Source organism: Cupressus sempervirens, chromosome 2 (genome assembly GCF_028749045.1).
Source record: "Cupressus sempervirens isolate cs-2001-9-10 chromosome 2, ASM2874904v1, whole genome shotgun sequence".
NCBI lineage: Eukaryota > Viridiplantae > Streptophyta > Pinopsida > Cupressales > Cupressaceae > Cupressus > Cupressus sempervirens.
In genome coordinates this window covers 741377145-741400424 of record NC_143119.1, presented here as the reverse complement: position 1 = coordinate 741400424, position 23280 = coordinate 741377145, and the positions used below count along the sequence as shown (strand labels likewise).

The 23280-nt window shown below is 36.3% G+C and overlaps 1 protein-coding gene across 2 annotated transcripts; it reads left to right on the top strand.

The window, feature by feature from the left end:
- The first annotated feature begins 1256 nt into the window (after positions 1-1256).
- On the top strand, positions 1257-11233 carry LOC149575511 (uncharacterized). 2 transcript variants are annotated; one of them, XM_089815263.1, is made up of 2 exons: positions 1257-2624; positions 10641-11233. In XM_089815263.1, exons 1-2 carry the CDS (start codon positions 1520-1522, stop codon positions 10730-10732), a joined length of 1197 nt encoding a protein of 398 aa, XP_089671389.1. In that variant the 5' UTR covers positions 1257-1519; the 3' UTR covers positions 10733-11233. The 2 variants fall into 2 exon arrangements, with proteins under 2 accessions (XP_089671389.1, XP_089671390.1); XM_089815264.1 differs by having other exon boundaries at positions 1257-2738.
- Positions 11234-23280: the final 12047 nt, after the last annotated feature.

Genomic DNA, 23280 nt, shown 5'->3' with positions numbered 1-23280 from the left:
TTATCGCATCCGTTATTTTATCTCTTATTGTTATCATCTCTTTTTTTGTTTAAATGTTTGACAAACTTAGTGAAACTTTAGGTTAATTTCTTTTGGGTTCCTTGGCAGGGCATTACATCACACCCCATTCTCTAATGGGCATATCCTTTCCACCATCTAAATGGTCACAACTAACAAGAATACTCTCTTCTCCCTTCATAAGTCTTTCTTGTGGTTGATCCATTAGGCATATCCTTTCCATTGAATATATGTTCCCAACAAGCAAGAATATTAGATTTTCCCTCCGCAGGCCCATCTTCAAATCCCACTCCATATCCTCTATTACATATATTATTTCCACCATCTATAAGATCCCAAGTAGTATTAACATTGTCTCCTCCCCTCCTAAACGTTTCTCGTAGTACAAATGTAACACTTATCCTGTAGTAGACAAATCCTTTCCATCATCTACATAGTCCCATGATTTGATGAATTCCTTAAACAATACAAAATCTCTTATAGGTTATCCAAGTAGTAAGAATTTTCTACCTTCTTAAAATCCCACACCCAATCCTCCATTAAGTACTTCCTTTCCATCATCAATAAAATAGTAAGAAATTTGTCGTCTCCCTCCATAGATCATTCTTATGACTAAAAACCCCACACTAACTTGAGAGTGAAACACTCCACATCAAAGAATAGAAAACTTAAAAGTTAACATTAGTCACCGAGAATAGATGGCTACCTCATTCCTGTCATACATCATCTCCATAACATAGGTGGCCCCCTCTACTTCTCTCCAAAAAAGAAAAAGAACCAAATTGTTTATACCAGATGTTAACTCATACCACCCAGTGAGGTCCGGAACTAATGCCCTGAATTATAAAAAGGCTAACCGTACACGTAACGCAATTAGCGACTAGGTGGTCTATGGGATTTGCGAAGTGGGAAGAATAATTGAATTCAAGCAGTACAATGATAGGTTACAGGCAGACCATGAAAGAAAACTTATTCCAGGCGTGGGGCCTGCGGTGAGTTTACGTTTTCAAGCCATGGATTTTTGCGGTTAGCTGAATTGAGACGGGTTCAAAATAAGACAACTGGGTAAAGGAATCAATCTCATTATACTTCACAGGTTGGAGGTTGATAAGGGAATCCCATCGGGTTAGCTGGCGGAAAACGGCCCGCAGTGTGGAGGGGTCGCATTCTAATGTAGTTATCCCTGATACAGTAAAAAAAAACCTCAAAATAACCCACTTTCTCCCAATGAAATCTTTGCCCACTATGGATTTCGTGTCTGAATCCTGAGCTCATGTACATACGATGCCTTTGCCTTTCCTGCCCATCTTGCCCAATTTGTCCAATTTGCCCATCTTGCCCTTTGATTTTTCACTTAGTGTAGTCGTTTATTGGACGCCCATGAGAGGAGAAAGGGCGTGACGGCATAAAACGCTAGGGAGCTTAGCCGTGGAGGGCAGAGCGAGGAAGAGGAATTGGGATTGAGATTATCATTATTAGACTTTTTAAAGTAGGTAGCGGGATGGGCAAGCTTGATTCCATGGAGAGCAAGCCTCCACAGAGAGTAGCAGCAGTAGGAGGAGGGAATGGAGGAGGGAGTAATGTTGTTGTTGTTGTGAATGGTAATGGTAATAATAACAATCACGGCGGTGGGGAGTTAACACCTTTGTCAAAGACAGCGCCGGAACGGATCAAGCGAGACGAGTGGAGTGAGGGCGCGGTTACGACGCTGCTGGACGCGTACGAGTCGAAATGGCTGCTGAGGAATCGGGCGAAGCTCAAGGGGAACGACTGGGAGGAAGTAGCCCGCATGGTTTCGACGAGGGCCGAAGGGGGCAAATCGGCAAAGACGCAGACCCAGTGCAAGAACAAAATCGAGTCCATGAAGAAAAGGTACCGATCAGAATCCGCCTCTGCCAATGCCAACGCCTCCTCCTGGCCGCTCTACGCGCGGATGGACAATTTGTTGCGCTGCAGAGCCCCTCTGTCTTCCCCAACACAAACCCAAACACAGACCCACATCCCAGCCCCAGCCCCAGCCACAGCCCCAGCCCCAATTCAGCTTACCATCTGCGCTCCTCCTCCGGATTTGCCCTTGCAGGAGGCCCCAATTGCCCTTCCGCCACAGCCTCCGCCTCCGCCTCCGCTGGAGAATGGCCAGGCGGAGGAGGAGGTAGAAGAAGAAGCAGGGCAGGCGCAGGAGGAGGAAGTGCGCGGTGGCAATGGCGGATTTGGGGAGGGCAGCAATCAGGAGGATGGGTCGAATACGCTGCCCAACCGGAAGGAGAGCGCGGCGTTGGACACTGATACCAGCACGCCTCGCAGCAAGATCGCCAACGCTGCTGATGACCCTGTTAAGGAGATCGCTGCCAATTGCAATTTTTCCTGTAAGCGCCGCAAGACCTCGTCCCCTGGTAGCGGTAGTGGTGGCGGTGAACTGGCGGAGAGTATTCGGTCCTTCGCTGACACAATTGTGAAGCTGGAGCATGCAAAGATGAGGATGTACAAGGACTCCGAGCGCCTCCGAGCTGAGACTGAAGTCCGCCGCGGCGAATTGGAGCTGAAGCGTACGGAGATGATTGCCAAGACGCAGCTCCAAATCGCGAGGCTCCTGTCTGGTAAAACTGGTAAGCGCAAACCCGCAGATAGGAATTCGACACTCGCCCTTTCCGAGGCCGCTGCTCAGCCGCCTTCTCACCCTCTCTCGCACGACTGAGGAATTCTACACTTGTTAACCTCAGGTGAGCATCCACAGATTTAATGGCTTTTTCACAAGAACCCGGTTTCTTCTCGACATCAGTCACCCGTACTCCCCTTACCAAAGGCTCCCCTTTCTAAAGGAAACCCCATTTATAAGTTGTAGGATTCTGTAATATATGATTTTCGCAGTGTTTTAAGGGATAGTGTGCTCTCCTTCAGATCTTGAATCCAAGGAGGGGTAGTAGCTTAGTCTTAGTCATCCTCTAGTTTACCTGCCAGGTCCACTGGTTTTCTTGCTCAAAGATTCAGTTTTTTGGTTGATGGTAATAGGTGTTCTTATCTGCCATTTGTTAAAAGACCTTCAAACTGCTCTGTAAACACTTTTGACTCCCATACATATTCTAGACAGGATATACGATGCTCGCCACTGCGACCGGTCAGCTTCCATATGGTGTGGCAATAAACATAAGTCTATAGTAGACGGCATCGCTTAGGTTCTCAGTCAACCCCGGACGCGGAGCTTTTAATTCAGAATCGCCAAAGTGACCCGTTTAATGGAGTCTGCTTAGTTTCTCACCCCTCCTCGGATTAGAGATTTAAACTGAGAATCACCAAAGTGTGACACCTTTTGTGGAAATTTAGACTTTGCCAACCCAAAAACAACTTTGCGGGCCAAGTTTGCACATCAATTGATTCTTTCTGATTCCATTATCTGGTCTCACAACTGGCAAGGCCTGTAGATCGGTGGGAAGAAAATCGTTATTGACTCTCTGGGAAATAGTGCTGCCGAGTTTAATTATGCTAAATACAGATGTATATAACTGTAAAAGTTCAAAGAGAGAAATAGATTAACGCTGCAAGTGTTTTCTTTTGCTTAGCACATTACGATGATGACAATAGTGTTACACACTTCAAGAGCAGCATGTGTAGGACAATGAGGTTGCATTACGATGCATACATACAGAATTGAGTATGGTTTTGATGCTTGAAATTCGGCAGACCTGTCTATGCATAACTGCAACGTATAAATGGACTGAAATAGAAATTATTTATCCGTTGTTTTTGGTGTAAACATATAGATCCAAAACAGAAACCATTGTGGATTATGCCTCCTGCAAGCTTCCTCCTCTAGTAAAGTATTAGTAATGGTTGTAGATTCTAGCTGCTACCAATATGTTACTGTGCTGTTGTTGTTCAATTCCATCACTTGCCTTGGATGCAGTTAAAGAAATATGGAAGTTACGTGCAACTTACTTGTGTTACCATTCTGATACAGATCCTGGTTCAGGTTTTTAGATCTGGCATAAATTGGGGCTGGGTTTGTTTTGGGTGTGTCCATATATGTTTGCAAATGAAAAACATGAAGTTACAGTACTACATAGCATATTATAATTAACAAAACCAATGTAAGTATATTAAAATATATCATGAAATAAATGATAAATATTATAAAGTATTCATTGTTTAAACTTCAAGTTCCATATTAAAATTTTTATATAAAGTTCAACAATCAATTTTCAGTGTCACAAGGATTTCTAAGTCATCACTACCAGCATCATAACTGGCATTAGATGGTGTAGGAACATTTGAGGAACCACAAGGAGTGCGATTGCCACTAACACTAAAACTGTGCTCACTTTTTGAACTCGAGTCTAACAAGTTGGCAAGTGGAGGCATCCAAAACTCAGTTTTCGTTGGCTCCATATCCCATAGCTTCATGGGGGTAAAGGGGCAGTGTGCCTTACAGGGTTGGGAATTAGTGTCCCAGATGTGTTCCCTGTTGCAATACTATGTGGGATTGAGGTGCAGAGCCCCAACACCAAGTCTTAAAGAAGACCTTTAAAACTACATAGACTTTAGTGGTGCATACCATTTCATATATTTTTACATTGCAATGTTAAAGGCGGAAATTAGAAGAAGTGCAAAAAAATGGACAGATTTGCCCTAGGTTCCCTCAGATCTTGGCTAAGGTTTGACCCAGATGAAAACCCCCCGATCTCCCACATGTTGACCTTATCCACAGGCAGATCGGTTTGGATCATGGATTCAGTTTAAGTTGTTTTAACCAAACCCATACACTGTCGATTTACAGGGTGGTCTTCTAACACGGCAATAGACCTTAATCCATGCTCTGGTCCCTCTGTGGTCCCATTTGCAGAGCAAAATTGCAGTCATGTAGTCCCTTTTGTATGTAATTAAAAAGATCTCAAGGGCTAGTAAAATACTCATATATTTTAAATTTTTCTCAACTGGTTCAAGATGGCTTGATCTGGGAATCTGCAGTTAATTTCATTCAATCTCTCAAATCAAAACTCTATCAGGTGCCTTAGAATTCTAGGAATGTGAAGTGCTGAAATGGCTTCTAAGGAGTGCCTGAGAATGCGATGCCTCAAATGCTTTTTATTTCCTACTTTGGACTTATATGACATCATGCTAGAATCACGTGTTCAATTAATTCTTCTTATCTTGGCTGTGCACGAGAGCCATTGGCTTACATTGTTTGGATGTCAGAGAAGTACTGTTTGTCCAAAAAAATATTCGAATTTTGATGGATACAACTCCCGAGTCTTTGGAATTAACCAGGAAGTAGAACGCAGAAAATCATTATTTGTCAATTCTTTTTCATTGGAACTCTATTGTTTGACATTGCTAAATCTTTGTTTGCATGAAGTGGAGATCCATATATCTTTTAGTGTTTATTTCTTTGAGGTTGAACAAAGAACATTGTACTCACACAGAGAGCTCCATGGTTCTACATTGGAAGCAATGTCTTTACACGCTGCTATGTTTTCTTGTACTATTTATTTCTGCCATAATTTGGAACTCAAATAATGGGATTTTGTAGTGCAACCTTTACTGTCATACAAGGGAGCATCATCAATTGTTATAAATCATAACATTTTAAAGCCCTCATGATCATATATGGTGATCTCCTCTCCATATCACTGTCTGATGGAGCAATTTGTGCCTTTCTGAGATTGAACCATACTCTTTAATGGTACAGACATGGAACCTCATGGTTAGAGCTTCTCTGATTAGAGCTTGCAAGTTCTTACAGTTTACATGAATGTAATGGGATGTTGAGATCAGATTACAGTTTACTAGCTACATTCAGGTGTAACAGCTTGGATAAATTTTGAAAATTGACTCCTTAAATGACCATGAATGTGGTCAATGAAATTTAATTTGCAGGGTGAGCCAGTGTGGAGCTAAACTTAATTTGATAAACAAAGTCAAGTAATATGAAGAGCCACATAATTGCTGTTTCATTTCCAATTTACTGGGCTGGGGATCCATCACTCCAAGGACAGTTCCTTGATATTATCATCTATTAGTTTGGGTAATTATTAAGTGTGGACTCCAGAGGTACTTAATCCTGCCACATTGAGGATTCCAATCTTTAAAGGATAGCTTGTTTAAAATAGTAAAATTGTCAATGTTGCTGGCTTGGAAAAACCAAAAGCAAGAACAGTAAAGCCTAAACATAGAAGTCCATTTTATAAAGGGTTTGGAGCTTGGTAAAAACTAAGAGTGATAAAATTGTCTATGTTGCTGGTTTGGGTATGGTTTCAGGCTTGGCAGTATGGTTTTTTCCTGGGTTCAGTGTTTGGGTTCAGCTGCAGAGTATGGTAAAAACAAAATAAATATAAAGAAAATAACAAAACAAAAATATATCTATATACTTACAGATTGGGTAAAACTCATATCATTAAAATTACCCATTTATTTAATATAATATATATCAATATAGATATATCACTACACAAATGTAAAGAACAAACAAAAAATATATTAACATAGATATGCTATTAGACAAATGTAATTGATATAAATCTGTAATATTATAAACATAAAATAATTATATATTGAAAGGAAAATCTGTTACAAATTCACAGCCATCAGAAGTTTTAGACTAAGCCGTTTGTATCAAGACAATGCTGAAGAACCAAAGAACTGTCTGTAGAGCAGTATCAGCTTTGTTTGGTGCTGTATTTCATGCATGATGCTTCCTAACCATAGCCACCGTTTGAGTGTGCTGTCAAATCTTTATGTCATGACTCTGCATATCAAGTGGTATTTTCGGTAATTTGAATTGTAGGCTCTATAGACTAATGTGCAAACCGTTAAAAAGATTGATTCAATCAGCATGAATAGCGTGCATGGTGAAAAATGTGTCAGAGAATATTCACTCAATTAATTGTTTGAAGCAATTTTCTGTCTAAGCAAGACAACATTTATGATTTATGAGAAGAACGTTTACAGATCTTGGCTGCTATTGAAAATAGACATCAATGAGAAGAAAAAGGATGGAGATTAAGTGCAATTAGTTGGTTCTAAAATCCATCTTTTGAAAATGAATGCTTGAATATGGCCAGGGTTTGTTCCTGGGACCCTGGAATCATCTGGGGTATGTCTCAAACGTACCTAGGGTGAACCCACAGTCTCAAATATGAATCCCTGAGATACTCAAGAGGGGCCAGACCTGAGATTTGTACCCAGAGGGGTTCTGGAGAGTGACATGGGCGAATTTGACGTCATTGGAACTTATGGAAAACAGATGAATCTGGTATGATAGGAACCTATGGAAAATGACATGCAACATGATGGTTCCTGCCAGGAGGGATCAGACCTGAGACCAGTGTCCAGTTGGTTCAGTATTGGGACATTGATGAATCTGATCATTGGAACTTAAATGGAAAACGGGTGAATCTGGTGTCATAGGAACCTACGGTAAATGGCATGCACCATGATGGTCCCTGTGGCTGCAAAGGCCTTAGTGTGGGCTTGGGAAGGTCTGGTTTTGTGAGGAACATTGCAAAGCAACACCCACATTGGTTTTAAGAAGGCAAAAAAAATTTGTTTTGGGCCATGTACTGGATGAAAAAAATATCGTGTTTTCCAGAATTTTTAAAAATTAATTCATGAGTAATAGAATTCAACTTATGCACTTGGTTTTTGCCAAGTCAACCTTATTTGAAGTGATGACTATGACATGCATTATTTTGATTTATCTTTATATTAATGATTTGGCAATCAACATTGAATTATCAGTTATTATCTGTGTTTTTACAATTCCATATTTGTGTTGTACTTTTTTAGCAAATTATGGGTTTACACGTATATAGTATTTTGCTAATACGGTATCCTGGACACAGGAAGTAAAGATAATTTTCAAATCACTAAATCTGAACCTGAATCCAATCCAGCAACATAGCATACTAGAGGACTTCAATAACTTCTGTTTTTCCACGGTCTAAGATTTATGGGCAATTCCCTTAACATGTCATTGTTTATATATATTATTTCACTTATTGATAATATGTTTTACTATTGCTGGCATGCAATGAGTGCAAGGAATAAAATCTCGGGCTTTCTCCTGATCTTTTCATTTTGGCAGTCATATCTTACTCGCTTTGATGATCATTAAGACTAGCTGTAGAGTAAGGGAAATTCATAAGAAGTTGAATGCCCATTGCCATCCAAATAAACCTGGAAGATCTTTCCATGGTTAGGAAACTTCTAACGTCTGAGAACAATGGTCTTTTTGATAATTAATAATCAGGGCCAAACTTAGTTTGGTGAGATTTGAACTGTTGCTACCTGCATTTGAAATATCATGTCCAAATTCCAAGAATTATATGTATTGGGCCTTGGCATTAATGGATTTATAGCTGTCTTTGTCAACTCACATGCATTCTTGTATGCCACATACGACATACATCTGTTATATTGAGGGTAAGGCTTTTCTTGTGCCAACAGTCCATCTTTTATCATCACCTATGGTGTCATCCTTTAACTTAGGTCCAGTATCAAGGAAAGAATTATCTTTGTGAGCTTGCCAGATGTGTCACTATCTTTACAAGCAAGTGGATAGAATTGTTTATACTTGCTAGTTGTAAATAGAAACTACCTCTGATGGGCAAACCAAATTGCTTTATCATCTAATTCTAGCCAGACTATTGTAATGATTAATGGATGAAAAGCATAGGTTGCATGTATGTAGTATTTATGTATGTAGAATTTTTCTCTATTATGTTTAATCTGCTCACTTTCATTTACAATAGTAAAACCGTAAAACTAATTGCCAAATAACCACAGGGATTATCTAATGGTCTTAAACATAGTAGGAAATCTCAATAGGACTCACCTTGTGGATTTGTTGGACTCTTAAGTCGAAATCTGAAATCTGAAGTACCGACTAGAATCATGTGCTAATTTTCTGCTAGGTAACCACAGCCTAGCAAAAATTTTGCCGAGTTTCAGATATAACTCATCTGCATAACAAGTAAGAGAAAACTCTGGTGTTAGACTCTCAAATGATTTATTTTTTGGTTTATTTGTTCTCGCTAAGTTGCCAATCAAGCTGAGAGGAGGTGATTGGAAAGCGCATCAAGAGATAAAAGCAAGTGCATTTGTGTGGTTATGTTTGTTTTGCTAAGTTTTGCCTAGTCTAGGTGAAAATTCTGGGCTGTTAAGTCCAAATAGGAAACTTTTGCATACAGTTTTCTTGATCAAATTGTGTTAATTATAGGCTTTCTGTCTTTAGCTTGCTTTTTAATGTATACTCACTTTGAAACAATTAAAAATATGCAATTATGATCATTATGGGTCTAAAGTTACCATTGAAATGTTGTGGTTGGTTTGATTATGTTTATCTAAAGCATAGTTGGCATAATTGCCGAATAATCGGCGAGTTTATACTAATCGCCGAGTTTTTGGGACTGGCGAGTTTTTCCCAAATTTAATCGCAAGAAAAAATCGCCGAGTTTTTGTGAAAAATCGCTGACTAATCGCCGAGTTTTAGCAAAAAATCGGCGAGTTTTTCAGAAAAACTCTTTTTTTAAATTTTTTTTTTTTTTTTTGTTAAAAACAAAAGGCAAAAAACATATATATATTATGTAAGATAGAGAGTTACAATATGCTAGTAGAGCTAGGAAGAGGAAAATGTGATTGTAATGATGTTTTTACTTCTAGTTTGACACAAATTATTTACTATTATGCTTCCCGCCATCAGCATTCAGCATGAGAATGTGATTTTGTACCCACTATGCATTTATATATATCTAAACTCCTGCTTCTTTCTTTTGTGCTCTCTATAATGAACTCATTAGATGCATCTTCTCATTGAAATTTGCAAAAAAATGTATTTTGAATTAAATTTTAGCGGTTTTTTTAGGTTCCCAAGTTTTCCCGAGTTTTTTTTTTAAATGGCCGAGTTTTTCCCGATTAAACTTTTGGGGGGCTTGGCGAGTTTTTGGATTTGGCGAGTTTTCCAACTATGATCTAAAGGTTTGTAATAACAAACAGCTGGGCAACCAAAGACGAAAATCAGAATGATTGATACTTTGATACTTTTTCGTAAGTGATAACAAGTATTTATTATATTGGATTTTGGAGGCTTGAGAATCTCTCCCATAAGAATGGTCTAGAACATGTTAGTCGTAGTAGTGCAAGTAGTTGTATACTTTTGCTAATTATGGGGGTCTTTGGTGAGATTCAATATTTTTGTTTTTAGGTTTTTTAAGTTGTATTTTATGGCAATGGAGTTCCTCAACGAAGCCTTTTGAATGTATTCTAGTGCATGTCTGTGTTTTTTATTGTACTTCTACCCCCTATGTAATAACTAGTACATATATTTTCCAAGGAAATGTGAATTTATGACCTTTTTTGATAGATGGAACGCCGATCCTGAAATTTCCCCAATTTGCCTTACACACACTTGTTAGACTTTTGCCAGAAGTTCTCATAACGATTAAATTTGATTAAAAAGTGCGACATAATTAGCAATTCGCCAATATCTGTTTTTTATTTACATCTATTTACCCCTGATTGCAGTCATTTATATTTTCTCGTCTAGTTTTCTACCTCTTCACTATGCACTGAAATTGAGTATAACATTAAATCTGTAAAACTGATGCAATATTCGAATTTCATTTCTTTAGGTCAAGGAGCTGACTGTTCACCTAAGAATGCACTTGTTGCGAGCAAAGTGGAAATATTATCAACAACACTTGGGTTCTTGTACCAGTGTTGAATGTACAGAATGCATAATGTTCATCGTGGACATGATCACCTTTTTCTTAGTCCTAAGAAAATTACATCAAGCAAGTTTCATCAAGTCAATTCTTAAGATGAACCAAAAATTCTCTCATATAAGTTGACTGCAACATTGAGGCTAATGGAATATTCGAGGTGAAGTTATTACAGATGCCCAAAGAGTGAGTTCACCTTCAGTTGCGAAAACTTGCAGTCACTGTTGTATATTAGTAATTAATTGTCAGGCTGTGCAGGGTTTTACCTCTGTTGCTGTGAATTCATTATATAACATGTAGTGAATTCCAGTTAAAGTAAGAGTATATTTTAGAGAATGACATTTTACTACAAGTAGCCGCTGTTGTTGAAAACAACCCTACTGGTAGAGCAGAGGTGACAAATTTCATTGAAGTGGCTTCAATTGAATTTGTTAGGTGTTGTAATGATTACCCTACGTAAGTTTCCATAGAAATATATATATATATTGTGTGCAGTTGCATCATATCCACGGCAAGCTTAAACCAGTTGTGTGAACCTCAAATTTGTATTTTATTGTTTTTCACATTGTTGACCAAAAGTTCCATTCAATATTTACTCATGATGTAAATCCAGGTAAGTGTAAGGTACAAATCTAGAAGCTTAGCATGCATTTACACAGGTTTGCTAGGCAATTCAGAACGTTTCTATTTCTGTGAAAGTTTGCAGTTTAGCTTATTTAGGGGCGTGTTCCCATAAGAGTGCAAGTATCCTGGTGGTTTAATAACATACCCATCATGTTAAAGAGGGGCTAGTTCAATTTCAAAACTGATATTACAAGGGTATTGTTTTTCCAGTTACCATGTTTATTGCTTAAATAGGGTATTTTTATTTTGGAAAAAAAGATTGCAAGTATCTAGGTCGTTTAATTGCTACCCGTTTCATGAAAGAAGGGCTGGTTTGATTTCAAAACTGATATTACAAGGATACTTTGCTCCTTATTACCAATGTTCATTGCTTAATGAGGTGTACAACAAACCTTGGGAGATTGTTAGGTGTACTTTTTAAAAGTGTATTACCCTATTTAATGTTCACTGAAGTCGTATGCCACTGCTAGAGGGAGTTTTCCTTCATTAACACTGTTTATTAACTAGATGTACAATCCTTACATTAGGGTATTTTGGCCGAGTTTGAATTTGTGATTTTGACCATGGAGGACATGCCCGTCGTATAAATTCATTGTTCCATCATTGCTTCAGAGTTTATTAATTTTGAATGTTAAGAGGTTTGTGATCAAATGGCAAGGTCATAAGGTAAAAACACTTTCACAATCAAATTCAGAAACAGCATATAGGTATCTTATGGATTGTGGAAACCTACTTGCTCTTAAGATCATAAGGTGTTTAAACTGGTGATTTAAGTTCAAATCCTGTAGTGATATTTAAAGGTGAAATTCAACTTTTCATTAACTGTACGTGTTCTAACCCCTTTTTCTATTAGGTGCACAATCCTTGCATTTGGGGATTTCAGTTGTGTTACAATTTGTAATCTTGACCATGGACACCTGGCATAAAAATTCATTGTTGCTTGAAATCAAGTAAATTGAAGCTTTACTAATTTTGAGTCTTTAAGTGGGTTGTGTTCAAATGGGCAGGTCCTAAGGTGTTTATGATGGTGGTCTAAGTCCAAATCCTGTAGTGATATTTAGAGGTGAAATTGAATTCTTCTTCATTAACTGTATGTTCAATAACCCTATTTGTTAATTAGGTATTCAATAGCCATGTGTTGATCACTCCTATTTATTAACCAATTATGCAATCCTTACATTAATGGGATTTCAGTTGAGTTTGAATTTGTGATCTTGACCACAGAGCACACCCAACTTTAAAGCTCATTGTTCCCATTGTGGCTTAAGATGAAATAAATTGAATATTTATTTTGAATGTTGAGGGGATTGTGTTCAAATGGGAAGATCATAAGATGTTTTAGTTACAGCACTCAGAATTCTATCATGACTTTCAAAATAAATACAATTGAATAAATAATTTCCTTAATAAATACTAGAATGTTGTCATTGATTTGGATTCCAGACATTCTATTTCATCCTTGAATGATATACCTTTAAACACGTATAAAATTATTATATAAAGTTGAATGTGTTTTTAATAATAAAATCTGAATGGTGTCTTTGAGTTGCATATCTGACATCTTATTTTATTAAACAATTGTAATTTTAATATTCTAAAAATGATTAATTACAATATTTTTTATTATATAACATCATCAATGTAAACAAATGATTGAGGACTTGGATCCATGTCTATTATTACTATTCTAATGTCTAATATCTTTCAAGAGTCATATTATAGTTTTCCTTGACTCGTTTCTACACTGAGTTATGATTAAAGTATACATTGAAGAGTCTTGTTTTGTTCAACTATTATTAAAGTATGCGTTGAACGTTTATGGGTTTCCTTGACCCCTGTTTTAATTGATTTCTATTAAAATATATTTAACATATTATTTGCTTTGTTGACCCTTGTTTTAATTATACCATAATCAAAACGTACATCCTCTAGTTTGTCCATACGCACTACAATATATACCTTTCATAAGATGTTATTGTAACCATCATATATGTACTTTATCCAACTATAAGGGACCATGCAAAGATATTTTATACTTTTGAAGTAATAATTTTATAGATTTATTATAATAACCAACAATGGTGGGCTACTCTTTGGATATTTATAGTGTTCCCAATTTGTACTTATTAAGTATTTGATTTACGTAATAATATATGATGTGAACACAATGTGGACAATTAAAAGGGGCATGCCAGAAGGTACTACTTCTAAGACATTAAAATGGATATGCTACATGTATAATTTATTTTCACTCTTATGTAACTTTTTATTATCATCTTCAACTATTATGATGATTATATTTTTAATTGTGTATTTTTGGAACAAGTTTTGTAACAATGTTTTTCATTAGCATTTTAAAGTTTTATTCATATGTGCCCTTTAGGTTGAATGGCAATTAGAACATTCAAAATTATAGAAGAGTCTATTAAATTTATCAAATTACAATTTAACTCAAGGTATTGGATTTCTTGCTAATGGATCATGGAATGTGACTAAAATGTTGATGTTAATTTTTTGACATAATTTAAATTAGAAATAATTTGTAAATTATTATAAGTTTAATGTTTATATATATAGTAGGTGTATATTGACAATGGTTTGGTTTTCCAATATGATGGGAGGGCAATGCATGAATATATAAAACATTAACAACAATAAAATGAGAACACCAAGATCTACGCAAGAACAATATTTAATGAGAATGTAATATATATATATTTTTTATATTTTATAATCAACGATCTAAAAAGTGGGATAACCCTTAGACAGTCATTGCTTGAAGGTGTCAAAGAGGATAACAAGGTGTTAATTTTCAAGGCCATCAATGACTTGCTAATAACACACAACATATCAAGTGATGTCAAAAATAAAATAAACAATACACCAATGCAAAGGCTATTAGCCCTTTACAAGAGTAGGAGGGTTGCCATGGACCACTTGTGGAGTGGACTGTGAGTTTGAAGAAGTATTTTCTTATGCCATCGAACAATTGTCTAGGCAATGTTTTTGTGAATATCTCCACAATAAAGGGGAGCTACTAATGAAGCATTGTGTGGTTTTATGTTGCTACCAAGGGCGGAAGTGCTAAAGAAGTTGTACGCTATTAGCTAAAGCTTGGAGCAGAGAAGGAGAAGAAAGTGAAGAATGGTCCACATGGCCAAAGGGGCCACACTAGTAGGATTGGTATCCACATGGTTTACTACCTAGAATTGTAGCAAGAGCATGACTTTGATTCATCATAGGAGCATTAACTAGATTTGCAACAAGAGCTTAATCCTCATCATCAACCTATGAGGTAGAATCAAAGAGAATCAGAAGCTCGGATGATTAAATGGTCATCATTTGCATCCTTTCTCCTAGCCACACCACCTTTATGATGCAAAAGAGAATAATTAGTAGTGAGATGTCCAAAAGAGAAGCATTGTCGACACCAAAAGGGGAGGTCCTCATAATCAAGTGATTGAGTCCAAGGCTCATCACTAATCATGAGCACCACATTCCTCAACAATGGTGTGGAGGTATTTATGTAGACCAAAATTAGAGTGAATGTAGAGTGGCTTAGAGATGTTGTAGCTTCATCTATCTTTAAGAAATGGCCAATTGAATTTCTAATGGTCTCAAAACAAGAAATGTGTCAAAAATGGAGTTGGAGATTGGGGAGAAAAACCTACATTGAGTGTGTTGATTGGTTTAGTGAGGGGGTTGAAGGAGACTATCCAAGGTTTAGCAAAAAGATAGTGATTCTTCCTAACCCACAACATTCTCACCACCAAATCATAGTCTTCAAAGGAAGAAAATGCAACAATAAAAAACCTCTTTACATAAGGGAAAGGTTTCATTTTACTAGAGACTAAGAGTTGCCTAAAATTTGTTGTCTTATTATGCAAATTTAGAAGAGAAAGCTAGACACTAATGAATCTACAAACCGACCCACAATGTTGGTAGATCCCACATTTGGGCCATACACCACCACAAAGGAGGCCTTGACATAAGCAATGGGTCGGCATTTCACCTTTGGAGGAATAATAGCAACAAATTTGGCAGGAGGAGCATATGTTTCTCCACCAACATAAGACTTTGTGGAGGATGGGTGGGCGGGAAACTTTTCCCCTAACGACATTAATACACATTAGGCCACCAACAACTAGATGTGGAGTCAATTCTATCCCAAGAAGAGTAGCAATAGAAGAAACTACACTAGCATTAACATTGTCAAGATTATCAAACATCACTATAACACTAAAAACTACAATCACAATAAGATCAATAGATGTGCATGGAGATGTTGAATCCTTTGTAGTGCACAGACCCATTGGACTAGAAAGATTCATTGCAAAGTGTGAGGGAATGCCTCCCCTGTAGTAAGCTCAAACACCCAATTCCCCTACAATATGCCCAAATGTGAGACTCACTCCAATTGTTGAGTAAGATGGGTGGGAGAAATATGACATTTTGAAGAATTCTTAAGAATAAGGCCAAAAATTTGTAGCTTGAAACTTAATGTTATTGTTGTTTCCTTTGAAGATTTTCTCTCTCAATTCAAGAAACACAATGATGTATGTATATGGATTCAAGCATCTAACCTTCAATTATCTATAAACAAAGTTATGCTTCATTCTTTTTCCAAAATGTCAATTGGGAAAAATCAGCAATCTATTTCTTCTCTCATGATTAAATATTTTGAAGAAGATTTCCATAATGTGTGCTTAACATGTTTATTTTAGCCATCTCGTAAAAAATATGAATCTACATTATCTAATCATTGACATAATTTTCATTCAATTAAGGATGGTAAAGTTATAATTGACCAATTATAGGTCACCCATCTTTGTGCTCACTCCAAACAAATATGATCAAACAACAAGTAACCATCATTAGGCATTTTCATCACTAACGCTTGCTCTAAATCATGATCAAGCATAGCCATTTCATCTCTACTTTTAATATCCTAAACTTTTAATTTGCAATCTCAAAATTACAATTAAATAAGATATTAAGAAGCTTAGTCTCATTGTAGTGCCTACCCCTAGTTTACTTTTCAATTATTATTGCCGAACTCTTTTAGGCCAGCTTTATAATTATGTTTGATGATCAATGGTATTTGTTTTCTAAATTGTTGGATAATATTTCTTGCTCAGTTGATTATATGATGAGATTACTTGGTACTAGTTATTTCATGTATGCATGATTATTCCTTGATGATGAGGATTGTTTATAGTTATTTCAATTATTTCATGATATTAGTTAGATGGATTATTTATACGTGTTTTCTATGGATACTTACCCCATACTTCAATGTGTATGGTGTACTTGTATGTTTTATTTTATGTATGATGTTTCTGATATCGTTGAGAGAGAACCTGCTAGTTGGGATCTACAAGATGTACCACTTTCTGCCATTGCCTGTTTAGTTTAGAATATATGTGTATGTACATGCATGGATTTTATGCAAATTACAGGTACCAGATATCGACTTACCTAAATTTCTATGATGAGCGTACCCTACCGCAATATCTCAATGGTAAGAGAGGGGAGATAACTCTTGAGTATGAATCCTATCCTTAAACCGTTTGTCCTAAAAAGTAGGGTAAGAATCTGAGCTGTTTACCTCCTAAATTCGTCAAGTGATGTAAATTCGTGATTATAACCCTTGAGTTCGTTCTAGTTTTATGTACTTTATTATGGGTTTTCTTTTTAGTCTTGTGGGTCTTTGGAGTATTTACTATTATAATTAAATCTATTTAATAGAATAATTAATGATTTAATTTAAGGGAATTTTTATTAAGAAAATTTGAAATTTAATTAATTGAGAAATTAATTTAAATAAAAGAATTAAATTTGAAGATAAAGTTATAATTCTAATTTTGGAGCATAATGATATTTAATTGATTTAATAATAATGTATTTAGGAGATCACTTGTAAATAAATATTAAATATTATTATTTATTTTTGTTGATCGGTAAGAGGTCGAAGCCAAGATCATTATTATTATGTGATGTGATTAATTACTATTATTTATTAAGTTTGTGGAGAGTCGAACCCAAGACCTCTCAGATAAGAGGCTCACAATTTACCATTGTGTTGTAGGCTCTTGCCTAATAAATGCAAAATATTATTATTACTTAAGTTGATAAATATTTCTATAAAAAAAAACACTTCAAAAATGAATTAAAGAAAGAAAGAAAATTAATTTAATAAAGATTTTTTTTTAATCGATAAATGGCCAAGGCTTTGATGAATTTTATTAATCAAAGAATAAATTACATAAGCTTTTCTCCGTTCAAACGAGCACTGGTAGGAAAGAATGGAGAAGAGAACCTCCAGTCTTGCCCGGGACAAATGTCCTATATTATTACATTTTTAAAAGGGGCATACCCTAGTGAACTCATTAAGTTAGTATTATTGTATTCAAAATAGGGGCATGCCCCTGATTATTACATCGTTTCAATAAATTTCAAAACTTCAACCCAATGATACTTGGTCAAAGTTCGAAGAAACCATTGACTGGTTGACGATTCTTCCTTGTTGCAAATTACCATCCAACAAGCTAATCATTTAAAGAAGTTAGTAGACATAAAGAAAACAAGAGCATAGATCATCCCACCATGGAGTTTGGAATGATTATAATACCATTCTTGATAATTAAAAGAAATAATAATAACGAAATCCAAATGAATTAAACTAAAATGACAGAAAATCTAAAATAATCCTTAGAAGAACAAAGGAAAATGCCAACTAAAAAAAACTAAAATGCCTTCATTAAAATCTGTCTAGTATTAAAATGAGCATGTATAAGATATTAATAACATGATTTATACTAGCTTACTAAAGATCCGAAAACAAGGAAATTGACATCAAGTAATTAGAATAGATATAGTAATTTCCCGGTAATACCATTCCAACATCATCACTCTACTATAAAAAAATTTAATAGAGGACCCCCGAAGCAATTCTAAATAAAATTAACTGCTGAAAACCACACAGCTATGCCACTTAATCAACATCCCTATGCTGACTGAACAATGAGAAAATCTTTTAAGACCCAGTGCCATATATCATCAAAACCCTGTTCTTGCAAAGATCAATCTTGATCCAATATTGCTTTAATCTTTCATAAAGGGGAAGCAGTAACTGGAATTCATCTATACAGAGAACTAATTCAATAAAACCCAATAACATAAACAAGTCTATATTAAAATAAACCTGCCTGATCCATGCACATTCTACCCTGCCATACCAACTTATAAAAAATACATGATAAATATTTAAGCATAATCAAACCGTTCAAAACTAGAATCGTTTAATAACTGATCATGTAATATAATATTGAGCTATCATAGTGGCCAGAACATAGCAAGTTACAGTTCAAACTTACAAAAACTAAAGAGTACTTTATCCAAATTGATTCTACCTATATGTGAAGTGTATAATCAAAATTTACATTATACAACCCCAATATCCTGTATATACAAATTATACATTATACTAAAACTATAGAAGATAAGCTTCAAACCCTATATACATAGGCTTATAGTAGATAAGTCATGACCCAAAACAACATAACTTTCCATTCCTCTAGAGGTGCGATAGTAAACAACACAAGAGATTACTGCTAACTGACCATCCTTGTAGGAACAATCTTCATTTTTCCCAGTAAATCATGATTACCTCTACGACATCACTAAGGTTTTCTGCCTGGAAGAATAGGGGGAACACAAAGGAAGACTTCTCCCTGCTGGTCTTCTCAATGTTTCGAGTGCTAAAATTCACTTTATCAATGTCTTCAAAGGTGACCCCATGGTGGACATATGCCTTAGGGATTTTAAGGTAGTTAGTCAGCCACCCTTGCCCTATCATAGGAGCAATTTTCCTCCATCCCATCAGAAAATGGAAGCAAGGTTCCATTTTAGGCTAGGCCATATTAAAGGCAAACCTGTCCTAAATGACCAAGACCGGACACCTGGGAATGTTTGCAATGCTCAAACTCCCCAATGCATACTCCATGTACATTTTAGGGAGTGCCAAACACAAGTTCTTGTCCAACCCCATGATAGCCTCTCAATGCCCTTGTACCATGTTGATTGGAAGATGTTCAAGCATAGTCTAATCATCACCCACTTCTTAAAATTGACTCTGGCCATACAACCTATAAAAATCCCAATAATGTCACTATTAGTGCGCTAGGAGTGATCATATTTAAAAACTCCTCCAATTGCACGACTGACAGCAATTCTTGTCATGCCATCAACCTTTCTGAGAATGTTATTCCATCGTTCTGGCTTAACATTCCCAATGAAGGCCATTGTTCTTACTTTCGAGGTGTGAAATATGCTAATATTAGTGTCCATAATCCCCAAATCAAACCCTACTAGTTGAAGGGTTGAACAAATAGAAGGGACCAAAGAAGCCAGATTAGAAGTCTCTCAAACATACTTGAAGCCAGGTTAATAGAGTACTTTCCAATAACACTGAATAATGTGGAGACAAGCTGTAAATAACTAGAAATTAAAGCGCACTCCAACTAATGAGTACTCTGTCCTGGGTCATGGATGAGAGTCTATTTAATGTAGATTACTGAGGAGTGTGTGAATTCCCAATACCATACTTAAAGCAAAATGCCTCTGACACCCACCAATCCTATCACCACATATATATAAAAACCCAAGCACATGACTAAACTAAAACTCCAAAAGGATCAAGATATCAAAATTAGAATATGAGAGATGTTATGATCCCCCTTCGGATATTTGTTTAAAATATTCAAAAATAAAAGCTTAAAAGAAATAAAACCTAAGAACAAAATTTAGATAAATAAAAACCATTAGCCCCATGATTAGCTAAAGAATCAGCCTTCGAGTTACCTTCTCTAAAAATGTGACAAAATCTCAACTCTTCAAATTTGTCAAGCAGGAGGATTACTTCTTGTAATCTAGAATTAAGAATCCAATTAGGTGTAGAACGCTTCCTGATAGCGTTAGGAACAATTTGTGAATCACCTTCAATAATAAGTTTAGATATGCCCAGCTGTAGACAAGTATGTAAACCTTCTTCCAGAGCTAAGAATTCCGCCATGTTGTTTGAGGTAGGACTAATGGGTTTAGCCTTCTTAGCTAACCAGTATCCTACATCATTGTTAACAATACATCCAATGCTAGCCTTCCCTAGATTGCCTCTAGCAACTCCTTCAAAATTCAGCTTAGTCTATCCTTTCAGAGGTGGCGACCACTTGCAGTTTCTTTGAGCATCCTTATTTTCTTTAGAGTATACAAGCAGAGGATTAATCAATTTAGGCCAAAGCTTCTTAATGAAACCATCCCAACAAGAAAAGGATCCTTCTACCATCCTTGATTTCCGAAGGAAGGAGTTAACATTCTCAACAATACTGGCTTCTATCTTAGGGATCAATTCTTCACCTTTCAACTCTTTATCACAAAAAATTCTTCTATTCCTCTCTTTCCAAATCTCCCACATGAGAACTGACGGGCTTATATTCTAGATTTTGCTATAAACTCCCTTACAGATATTTGTAGGCCATCCAGTAAGAAATTCCTTAAAATTCCCAAGGAACGGAGAGGACCATCCAAGATTATTAATGAGCCATTCCCAACATTTACGCGAGTAGGAGCACTTATAGAAAAGATATTCTACATCCTCATTATCGCTCTTACAAAGAAAACATCTAGAAGGTCCTATTATACCAATTCTGTTAAGTTTGTTTGTCGTGAGAATTATTTTGGGATGCTAGCCATAAGAAAAAATTGGCTTTCGGTAAACAGGCAAAATCCCAACACAAACGGAGGGGGATCTGCACTTCCTCCCACCTTTTGGAGTTGATTAGAGCTTTATAACCATTTTTGACACTATATCTGCCATCATTAGATGCAACCCAAATCAATTTATCCTCCCTCTCCAATTGTTTGATCACCCTTGTTGATATAATCTTATTATAAGCCATAACCTCCTCATGGTCCAGGTTCATTCCATCCAAAGATTTCCAGCTCCAGGTAGAATTTTTATCTGCGCATGACTTCATCTTATAATCTCTGACTCTCCTACCCCATAAATAGCTAAGGTTTTGTTTAAGACTAGCGGGAATGAGACCGTTGTCAATTGGAGGGAGTCCATCCCAGGAATCATCCCAAAAGAAAGCATCTTCCCCATTTCTGACATCCCAAGTTAAAAATTTACTTACTAGATGTCAACATTTAGACATAAAGTTCCAACTCTCTGAACCTTTCGAAAGTGTCTTCATCCCTAAAAGCGAACTTGGGTCATTTATATTAAGATACTTGTTGTACAAGATTTTCACCCATTTCTACTCTCTTTCAGAATATAGGCGCCAAACCAATTTAGCTCCTAGGCTTCATTTTACCAAGAAAGGTTTTTAATACCTAAACCACCAAGCTCCTTTGGTTTACAAACTTTTTTCCATTTAACAAGGGCCAATTTTTTGGTTTCCTTGCAATCATTCCACAAAAAGTCTCTCATCTTGGCTTCAAACTTATGAAGAAGATATTTAGGAAGGGGCAAACACGAGAGCGGGTAAGTTGGAATTGCCAATAAGACTGAGTTTATCTTTATGCTTTTGCCTGCTTTTGTGAGCCATCTATCTTTCCAATTGCCTATCCTTGCTTCCATTTTGTCAATAGTATTATACTATACCTTGCTAGATTTTGAACTTCTTTCCAAATCTATACCTAGGTACTTACATGGGAAGGAACCTTTTCTATATCCCATGATTTGACAATTTTGGTTTTCCATGTTTTCTTCTGTGTTTAGGAAGAATATTTCGGATTTGGCTTTGTTGACTTTTTGTCCAGAAGCTTTCATGTAGCCATTAATGATGGATTTTTAAACAATTGCCTCCTTTTGTGAACTTTCTCCTGGCAAAATCGTGTCATCAACATATTGTTGGTGGGTTATGTTAGGCATATTTCAAGTAACAGTTACTCCTTTAATATCATTGTTTTTATAAGCTTTAGAGATAGCTCTTTTGAAACCTTCAACCATTATAATGAAAAGAAATGGGGATAGCAGGTCCCCTTGTCTTATACCCCTGGAGACTTCGAAAAAACCTTCAGGTGAATCATTAACAAGAATCGAGATCCTAGTTGTTGAGATACACTTAAAGATAAGGTTGATCCATTGATGTGAAAAACCAAAGGCTTCTAACGTTTTGCATAGAAACCACCAATCCACCATATCATATGCTTTCTGAATGTCCAACATTATAAACATGCAGGCTTCATTATTCTTGAGAGCTGAATGTATGGCCTCTTGAATAATTATAATGCCATCTAGAGTAGATCTGCTGGGCACAAAGCCTGTCTGCTCTTCTGAAATGATCTTAGGTAGGATTAATTTTAATCTATTAGCTAAAATTTTAGAATAGAATTTGTATATGGTATTGCAGAGAGAAATCGGCCTAAAGTCACTAGGACTCTCAGGCTCATATTTTTTAGGTATTAAAGTAATAAAGGAGTGATTAATTTCAGATAGTAGGGATCCCCCCTTTCTAGAAGCCTCTAATGCCTCCCAAAGATCTCTCCCGAGAATATCCCAACATTTTTTATAGAAGAAGACCTGAAATCCATCTGGACTAGGGTATTTCTCTTGGTTCATATTGAAAACTATGCTTCTAACTTCTTCTAGGGATATAGGTTGGTTTAAAGCTTTATTATCTTCTAGGGAGACCAGTTTGGGGATAACTTCCAGCATTATATCTTGCTCTAATTTATTAGACCCCTCCAAATTGTTCAAAAGTTGTTGAAAGTGGTTGACAAAAGTATCAACAATTTTGGATGGAGTATCCATTATCGTACCATCCTAAGTTTTGATCCTATTAATTGTATTCCTAGCTCTATTGTAAAGATTTCAATTATGAAAGTATTTGGTGTTCCTATCGCCTTCTTCAAGCCACCTTTC